Here is a 10,115-nt window from a genome sequence, read left to right on the forward strand (position 1 = left end):
TCTGCCGTGTTTTAAGCCAGTGACCTGAGAGTTTCACACCACATCCAAACTTTTGCCCTATTGTGTACTTCAAAAACATTCAAATATAAAGTATTTTTCAGGTTGCCGTTACAGAAATATTTTATTTCTACATTTACAAAATACTTCTGTGCATGTTTGGCACAACAGTATTTAAAAAAAGTTAATTAACTTTAAGTACATGCGCTTAAACATCTGCATCCATCACATTTCTAAAACAGACGGCTGATGTAGTGATGTGACAATATAATGCTGGTGTTTATTTCTGAAGGCTGCAACCCAGAGGTTCATTTAAGCACAGACTACAGAAATGTGAAATCCTGATATATATATACCAGTACAACCTATAACTATAAATGTTCATTTCATCTGCAAACCCCTTCCTCCCTTAAAACTTGCTGTTCCATCTCAAAGTCTGGCTTAAAAGACAATTATTCAGTCCTCAATAACTTTAAGAGTACATGCGCTTAAACATCTGCATCCATCACATTTCTAAAACAGACGGCTGATGTAGTGATGTGACAATATAATGCTGGTGTTTATTTCTGAAGGCTGCAACCCAGAGGTTCATTTAAGCACAGACTACAGAAATGTGAAATCCTGATATATATATACCAGTACAACCTATAACTATAAATGTTCATTTCATCTGCAAACCCCTTCCTCCCTTAAAACTTGCTGTTCCATCTCAAAGTCTGGCTTAAAAGACAATTATTCAGTCCTCAATAAATAAAGAGTGATGTATCAAAAGGATTTAATCAAGAATGACAGTTCGCAACAGGTCCTCCTCATTTAAGCTGATTGTAGCAATGGCACCATCATTAAACTCGAAGGATGTCCCACCATCCACCACCATGCAGGCATCCCAGCACCTTGAGCGGACACAAACCCTACCGAAAACAAGAATATGAGCACAAGCACTGCATGTTTTCATTTTTTTTAAATGTTTTGCAGTCTTGTTTAGTCAAAAACATGGAGAAACAGTTAATGCATTAGGTATTATGAACGAACAATATAAACAAATATTTGACAGCATTTATGATTCAAAACGTTCAAGTTTGTTCACAGAACATTCATATTAATTTATACAATTTGAAATGTTAAAAATGTTTTTGTAAACCAAGATTAATATGACATTATTAATACTTATTCAATCATTTACCAAACAGTTGTGAGAAGATAGAACTCACTTTTTGGCAAAACCTCTTTGTCTGCTATTGGAAAATACTCTGTTGACTATCGGCTCCCTTATACTGAAGAAAAGTTTGTCCTCCTCTGGGCCAAAGATCAGCGACTCATTGTATGTTTCAGTCACTGAACACAAAAAGAGACACCAATTATTTAATGTGCAGAATGTTAATTTTATACATTTAAACCATTACAACAATGATGAAAAGTCATTTTAAAATACAAATTATATATTTCAGTCACTGAACACAAAATAGGAGCCATTTATTTAAATTGCAGATTATTAATTTTACAAATTAAATTTTTTTTTTAAATGTCATTTTAAAATACAAATGATATATTTCAGTCACGGAGCATAAAAATAAGCAGTTATTAAAATCGCAGAATATTAATTTTAATTGTATACATTTAAACAGGATTTTAAAAAAGTTAATTTGACACTATTGTTTATACTTGTACAAACAAAAACAAAAAAGTACTTTGAACTCACCACTCTCAATGAACTCCTGATTTAGAGGAACATCCAAACCCGTTTTTAATTTACCTAAGATACAGAAAAGATAAAGATCATGCTTGTAGCGGCAGACGATTATAAACTGTTCAGTCATAGATCATATGTAATGGAGAATATGTTTAACTTAGTTAAATATATTGAGTTTCTAACCTATTCTAAGGACATCCTCCACTGCCTGCTCCACGAGTTTATTAATATTGTAGGACCTGGATGAAGGAACAAAAATTATTTGGTAACTCTTACATCTCTTGACATTTTACGAAATGTTGTAAGATCACTTCAGTAAAGCACCGCTCTGACTCACCAGGCTTTCGATCCAGTTCCAGTGCAAATGCTAAGCCCTGAGCTCTTCTGCTTCTCCCACGGCCCGTCATCGATGGAGATTTCGTAGTATGAAGCCCTATGAAGTGAGAGGTTAAGATGGGGTTTGAAGGATTTATACTTCAACCTGTGGCAAACAGAAATCCACAAGTAAGGGGAGATGGGGGACGCATGGAGGGAAGGAGGAAAAGTGCTTGATGAAAAGCAGTGTTCATGGGTGGCGACTGGTTCTTTATATACAGAATGATGGGCAGGGATAAATACCTGGACGACAGGGACTCCCCAATGAAGATCTCATTGAGCCCTCGGACAGGGAGTAGGTGAGGCCTTTCAGGACTGTCGTGTGTCCTACCTGTCACAGAAATATGATAGCGTTGTTATCTTTGTGCCTCCTGGAACGATTTTTTCTATACAACACAAAGATGACACAAATGTGTTCAGAGCAAAATCTTCTTACAAAGTAATAAAATCAGGGTGGAGTGTTATTACCGCATACACACACCTTTTCCTTAACTGAAATAAAAATACAAAACTGGGGAAATAACTCTAGAATGAAGTAAAAAACAAACCAAAAAAAATTTAATACATGCTATATTATAAAACTATTATGAAACAAGTCACCTGCATTAAACAAGAAAATGCCAGTAGACAAAATAATAAAAATCTAACTCTGAAGAAAACTAAAACTAATGAAATTAAGACATTGAATTAAACAGAAAATAAAACAGAAATGATAATGATTTTTTAAATAAAAAAATTAAGCCAATTTTTCAGTCTGTTAATTTAATATTTCATTATATTTGTACAAAATATAACCACATGTGCACAAAAAAATCAAATTATTTCATTGAATAATTACTGAATACAGTAATGAAAATCAGCACAGCATATTTAATTATTTTTTATATTTAATTTAATATTTAATTTATAATATTTTATAATTAATGTAATTATATATAATATATATTCATTTATTTTTATTTCCTTTTCAAAATGTCTCGTTATTGCACTGCAAAAAATAGCTCATTCTCATTACTGTAATACAGTAATAAAATAATCCTTTCCTTTTTGATTTTGCTGTGAAATAGAACCTGGAAATTTCTTGACAGTATTTTGCAAAAATTAGAAGTGCGGCATAGAGGAAAGTTCTTTTGAGATAGCAAAGTGTACAACATGATTCGTACTGCTCTGAGTTTCTGTGGTGATGCGGTGCGCCTTGCTGTGCTGCTCGAGGCTCAGCTGCAGCTCATGCAGGTCCACTGGAGTCGGGTTGATCCCGGTGCCCTCCAAGTACATACGGATACGCTGACGCCACTGCCACCTAACGGAGACATTTACTTTTTAAAAAACAGAAAGAAAAAATAGAGAGGGGGTACATCATAGAAACAAAAAAAAGCAGGTAGAATGATGATAAGAATAAAAAAAGGGCACCCCAAAAAAACAGGCGGGGTTTAGCAGCTCTAAAGTGGCATCATATCGGTCAGGTTCAATCTTGCTAAATAGCAGCACTTAAACGGTCAAATGTTGCCTGTTACTTTTCTCCACAATGGTAAGGCTGGATCAATTACAGTCATTTATGATTAAAGGATAAACATTTAATCATTTTATAGAATTGGTTAGGGTGGATTTTTATGTCAGGTGCTAATCATCAGAACTGATATAACTTATAATTCTTAGTGGACACATTTTTTAGTTGACATGCAAACAAAAAAACCTCCCTAGCTTTGAATACGGCTTAATGGAAGATTTGGCTTTCTAAGCTACAGGCTTTCCCCGAGAAGAAGACCAATCCTTGTCCCATAAGAAGCAGTTATTAGCTAGTAACATTAGCTTTCCTGTGGGGTACATAGTCTATATCATACTTCTTTTTATTAAGAATTGCTCACTTGTACAAAAACTTTTTGAACTAGAAGTACTTTTGCTGAGTACTTCTGCAAGAGGTGTGGAAGAAAACAGCTGAGTGCAAATTGGATTACTGTCGAGCGTAAGCAACAGTAAACAAGAGGTACCCACCTGAACTCACCCTTCCTGAGTTTCTGTAAGGCCTCAGAAAAGGCATGTGTATAGTGCACAGGTAAACACAGGTGACCTTCTGACCTTTATATACAAAAACACAGCTACATTATATATTTATAAAACAAATAAGAAACAAACTTATGATAGGATATTTTTTTATTACCTTTCTGGGTCTGTATTGACCCCCAATACAGGTTTGTTCTTATCATACACTTTACTGGCAACTAGTAGCATGGTGCCATCACCTAAAAAATAAACAAGTCTATTAGAATTTACCGAAAGAGAAAATAAGTTCATGAAATTTCTCATGTGTCAACTGGTGCACAGTTAAAACTATCAAGCATAAAAAGGCAAAACCTGAGCTTTACCTCCAGCAGAGATGATGGCATCGGCCCATCGTACTGTGTCCTCATCATACTCGCCTCTTTTGACAATGCGCACCTCAATCCCTTTTTTCCTACAAAAATAAAAGGACCGTTTTGAAAATTGTTTAAAAATGACTTCAAATACTGTCAGAGTTTCCATTTCTGATCATCATCTTACTGTAGGCTGTCCACAATCTGTCCAACATTGAAGGTGTGTAAATTGTGTCTCTCCAGAAGCCCAATGTAACTGGATCCTTTCAGTGCAAGCTGTGAAGACAGATTGATTAAATATCATAAACAATGGATTGCTTCTTAACACTGTTTTTTCACATTGTGTATAATGGGGTTAGTTGGTCTTGGACTTTTGCTGCAGGCATTGTTGGTGGGCTTTTAAATACTTAAGCCCAATTTGCTTGCTGCTGAATTGAACTGACAATAGTACCAGCAACAAAAAAAAGGAAGATAAAATATCTGACTCCTTTTATTAAGAAATATACATTTTCCTATAAAACACTGTCAGTTGAATACTGAAAACAGTAGTGAAGTCAACAGTATTAGATAAAATGATAGTTTACAAAGTTAACCCTTCAATACATCCGGATATATAAAGATATAATTTTTTATGAAGATATTTATGTGTTTATCTAATATCCAAATATAAATATCTTAAGTAAATCCAAATATAGATAGAGGGAGGAGTGAAGCAAGAGAGCGGCATAGAGGAAAGTTCTTTTGAGATAGCAAAGTGTACAACATGATTCGTACTGCTCTGAGTTTCTGTGGTGATGCGGTGCGCCTTGCTGTGCTGCTCGAGGCTCAGCTGCAGCTCATGCAGGTCCACTGGAGTCGGGTTGATCCCGGTGCCCTCCAAGTACATACGGATACGCTGACGCCACTGCCACCTAACGGAGACATTTACTTTTTAAAAAACAGAAAGAAAAAATAGAGAGGGGGTACATCATAGAAACAAAAAAAAGCAGGTAGAATGATGATAAGAATAAAAAAAGGGCACCCCAAAAAAACAGGCGGGGTTTAGCAGCTCTAAAGTGGCATCATATCGGTCAGGTTCAATCTTGCTAAATAGCAGCACTTAAACGGTCAAATGTTGCCTGTTACTTTTCTCCACAATGGTAAGGCTGGATCAATTACAGTCATTTATGATTAAAGGATAAACATTTAATCATTTTATAGAATTGGTTAGGGTGGATTTTTATGTCAGGTGCTAATCATCAGAACTGATATAACTTATAATTCTTAGTGGACACATTTTTTAGTTGACATGCAAACAAAAAAACCTCCCTAGCTTTGAATACGGCTTAATGGAAGATTTGGCTTTCTAAGCTACAGGCTTTCCCCGAGAAGAAGACCAATCCTTGTCCCATAAGAAGCAGTTATTAGCTAGTAACATTAGCTTTCCTGTGGGGTACATAGTCTATATCATACTTCTTTTTATTAAGAATTGCTCACTTGTACAAAAACTTTTTGAACTAGAAGTACTTTTGCTGAGTACTTCTGCAAGAGGTGTGGAAGAAAACAGCTGAGTGCAAATTGGATTACTGTCGAGCGTAAGCAACAGTAAACAAGAGGTACCCACCTGAACTCACCCTTCCTGAGTTTCTGTAAGGCCTCAGAAAAGGCATGTGTATAGTGCACAGGTAAACACAGGTGACCTTCTGACCTTTATATACAAAAACACAGCTACATTATATATTTATAAAACAAATAAGAAACAAACTTATGATAGGATATTTTTTTATTACCTTTCTGGGTCTGTATTGACCCCCAATACAGGTTTGTTCTTATCATACACTTTACTGGCAACTAGTAGCATGGTGCCATCACCTAAAAAATAAACAAGTCTATTAGAATTTACCGAAAGAGAAAATAAGTTCATGAAATTTCTCATGTGTCAACTGGTGCACAGTTAAAACTATCAAGCATAAAAAGGCAAAACCTGAGCTTTACCTCCAGCAGAGATGATGGCATCGGCCCATCGTACTGTGTCCTCATCATACTCTCCTCTTTTGACAATGCGCACCTCAATGCCTTCTTTCCTACAAAAATGAAAGGAGGATGGTTTTGAAAACTGTTTGAAAATTCCTTCAAATACTGTCAGTTTCTATTTCTGATCATCATCTTACTGTAGGCTGTCCACAATCTGTCCAACATTGAAGGTGTGTAAATTGTGTCTCTCCAGAAGCCCAATGTAACTGGATCCTTTCAGTGCAAGCTGTGAAGACAGATTGATTAAATATCATAAACAATGGATTGCTTCTTAACACTGTTTTTTCACATTGTGTATAATGGGGTTAGTTGGTCTTGGACTTTTGCTGCAGGCATTGTTGGTGGGCTTTTAAATACTTAAGCCCAATTTGCTTGCTGCTGAATTGAACTGACAATAGTACCAGCAACAAAAAAAAGGAAGATAAAATATCTGACTCCTTTTATTAAGAAATATACATTTTCCTATAAAACACTGTCAGTTGAATACTGAAAACAGTAGTGAAGTCAACAGTATTAGATAAAATGATAGTTTACAAAGTTAACCCTTCAATACATCCGGATATATAAAGATATAATTTTTTATGAAGATATTTATGTGTTTATCTAATATCCAAATATAAATATCTTAAGTAAATCCAAATATAGATAGAGGGAGGAGTGAAGCAAGAGAAGGTGTGGAGAGAGAGAGAGAGAGAGAAAGACTTCCCAATTATGGGAATTTGCACTCACAATTTATAACAGTTATGTTTACACAGATTACACATTACACAGATTAGAGTGCAACGGTCAGGTTTCACAAAGTAAAATTCCCATTCATTTTCTCCATATGGGAATTAATTTTAATGATAATTTGTAATCCTATAAGGACAGATCTACTGTGAGCTATGAGGTTAATCGATGGTATTTGCTTTTGCTGAAGCCGTCAGCCTGCAATATTTCAACTTATTTTAATAATCACGTTTAACTGTGGAAAAAATACATTACCCATAATTCAGCAAAGAAATCTCCACCATTCAGAAAATCACAACAAGCTAATTGTGCCAAAATAACTCACATGCCCATCCACTCCCATAAAGCATAACAAATGACATATGCTGAATTTGGAAATGCATAAAAGTGTACTACTCTTACTTTTTCTGCCATTGAAAGATATTGTAAAAATAGAAAGAGTAGAATGCTAGTGGGCGGCTCTGAATTCAGCAATCAGTCAGTTTTCATATGCATGACATGACTTAAAATATTTATATGCATATTTTGCAGTATAGTTATAAAATAGTTCAATATTTCTGCATCGTTTTTTATTTAATTACCTATTTGCAATGCTTCATGGGATTACAGTTTGTAATACTCTTTTTTTGTTTTGTTTTTTGCTTCAAATCACCCCGAAGTTGATTGCTTCATGGCTTAAAACTCTTAAATAAATAAATTTTTTATTATTATTATTTTATTTTTTTTGTAAATCCCTATGAGGAAAATGAATGGGAAAAGTAATTCCCAAATCAAGGCTGCTGGAAAAGTGGGTAGGTCACATTTCACTATGCAAATATTACAATGACACCATCGCCAGCGGATAGATTTTGAATGATTTTGCAAGGGTTTTAAAGGAAAGGTTAATACACATTTCTTAAATGTTTATTAAATTTATGACAATAAAAATACATATAGTACCTAAGGCTATTACACTATTAATACTTTTATACACAAAAAGTCTGAAAGAACAATGTGTTAATGCGGAATGTATAGAACTGTGACGTTAATTTGTAGGGCAACCTTATTTGGGTTAGCCTATTTAGCGGGTGTAAATTTCTAAGTAAAAAAATAAATAAATAAAAATTTTTGAATTTTTAAGTGAAGTAAAAAGCCTGTGGTTAACATTACCTTAAGAGACTTTACGTCTATTTTTATACAGCACCCGCCTGGAAAGCATTAACAAGATAAACCGGTGTGTCTGATAAACAGGTGTATTCACCTCATCACAAATGTCTGCTTACCAGCTGTTTAAGGTCCTCCGACGACAGTCCCGCATAGCGATATCTCTGCTGCTCGAATTCATATCGTGTGGTTTTAGTCACAACCGCCACCTTCGCCGGTTTGAAGCCACATTCAGCTTGCGAAGCAACTTTACACACGGCGGTCTGATGAAAACACAGACGACTACAATAGCTCCCAGTGAAACCCGCCACTATTGGATTTCCACAGGAAAGGGGTTTCCTTAAAGCTCGGGATAGCATTCTACTACCGCAAAATAGTATTGGGGAAAATGACCAGAAACCACAAAATGAATTACACAATGAACATTGTCAGTCATTCAGTGCTTGAATCCTGTCCTCATCAGATAGACAGACCACCAGTCTACCACGGGCAATTCATTAAAGGGGCTTTACGGCTTCAATATGCTGCAGGTGCTTGGCAGAGTAAATAAAAGCAATGCAAATTGTACTAAACACACAAGACTGATTTATCTATGGGATTGTAAAGTGTTAAAGTAACCAGCAGTATTCAGTGACTGACAGTTAACCTGCTAACCAAGGCAAAGCACCTAATCTTACTTTCTAAACATATGACCACAGCGGCTATGACTGTGATCTGATTAGCAGGTTGTCACCTGCTGGCTACGTAGTGTCTGAAGCACAGAAGGTCACAATTGCTGAAGGTTTCGTGCACGATGCCCTTTCTAAGTGTACGTGATCAGCTAGCTGATTACAGCTGTCAGTTTTAGCATGACAACCTGGCCACCAACTCTACCTCTCCACGGGTGCGGTGACCGATCACATCCCCGTCTATCTGCCCTCAGACATCTGAACGACGGAGAGCGCAAGTCTAAGCGATCTACGGAAACCTGGCGTTTAGCGTCTGCCGAAATACAGTACTTCAAATCACAAACTTGAGGCTAATAAAAACATCAGATCCCACACTCACACATGCCGCCATCTTTAAAGTACGTAGCGCTGACTCGGTGGGCGTGGCTTTGGATAGAGTTTTTTTGTGCTAGTGTGCCCATTCTGTACTGGCGCACAGAAGTCTAGGCATCTAATACATTTATGGAGAATATCTCAACAATTTACCCTAAGGTTTCCAGATAACAATTAAAATAAATAAATACAATAACTGAAAACCATGATATTGCTGTAACACTGGCTTTTCCATAGTTGATGACACTAAAAAAGTATATAATAAAAAGTTTCATGACATGTAACATGAGTTCTTGACAAGAGTACTCCGTTTATTATAGCAGTTATAATTAATACTGAACTCAAAGTTGTGTAATGTATCCCCTAGTTTTTTATGTACATCATATTATTTTATGTTTATTGTTTAAGCTCAGTAAAAAGTGTAATTGCGTACGAATGAGGTGGGGATTGTGCGTTCAATTAATTGGATCTTCTTGTTGTATCTTCTTCCTTGCTTGAAAGGAATGTTTGAGCTTGAAGTTCAAAGTGTCAAATAATGTAGGCGGACGTAAAGTTCGGGAAGACAATATCTCCTTCTAAAAACTTCTTGATTGTGGAGAAATAGTGGTACCTTGGATAACTGCCCAACAGGATGGACGAGAGTTCTTGCCAACGACAGAGAACTACATTGAAATCTGAAGCAAGATAGTTTATAACCCTACCCTCTTTAAAAACGTCCCTTCTTCCAGTAGCCTGTCGCATTTGACAGTGACTTATAGGATGCGCAAATAATTGCTA

At 35.9% G+C, this 10,115-nt stretch overlaps 1 protein-coding gene across 2 annotated transcripts; it reads right to left on the bottom strand.

The window, feature by feature from the left end:
• Positions 1 to 483: 483 nt before the first annotated feature.
• On the bottom strand, positions 484 to 9,388 carry nadk2 (NAD kinase 2, mitochondrial). Of its 2 annotated transcripts, XM_016526240.1 has the most exons (12): positions 8,418 to 9,388; positions 6,564 to 6,652; positions 6,388 to 6,476; positions 6,183 to 6,264; positions 6,017 to 6,100; positions 5,188 to 5,324; positions 2,306 to 2,393; positions 2,025 to 2,168; positions 1,871 to 1,926; positions 1,697 to 1,750; positions 1,209 to 1,332; positions 484 to 908 (listed from the first exon to the last, which is right to left on the bottom strand). In XM_016526240.1, exons 1-12 carry the CDS (start codon positions 8,655 to 8,657, stop codon positions 773 to 775), a joined length of 1,323 nt encoding a protein of 440 aa, XP_016381726.1. In that variant the 5' UTR covers positions 8,658 to 9,388; the 3' UTR covers positions 484 to 772. The 2 variants fall into 2 exon arrangements, with proteins under 2 accessions (XP_016381726.1, XP_016381725.1); XM_016526239.1 differs by lacking the exons at positions 5,188 to 5,324; positions 6,017 to 6,100; positions 6,183 to 6,264; ... (1 more) ...; positions 6,564 to 6,652; positions 8,418 to 9,388 and adding exons at positions 3,226 to 3,362; positions 4,055 to 4,138; positions 4,221 to 4,302; positions 4,426 to 4,514; positions 4,601 to 4,684 and having other exon boundaries at positions 2,025 to 2,120.
• Between the last annotated feature and the right edge of the window lie 727 nt (positions 9,389 to 10,115).

The sequence above is a fragment of the Sinocyclocheilus rhinocerous genome, unplaced genomic scaffold (assembly GCF_001515625.1).
Source record: "Sinocyclocheilus rhinocerous isolate Xijiao unplaced genomic scaffold, SAMN03320098_v1.1 scaffold753, whole genome shotgun sequence".
In the NCBI taxonomy this organism is placed as follows: Eukaryota; Metazoa; Chordata; class Actinopteri; order Cypriniformes; family Cyprinidae; genus Sinocyclocheilus; species Sinocyclocheilus rhinocerous.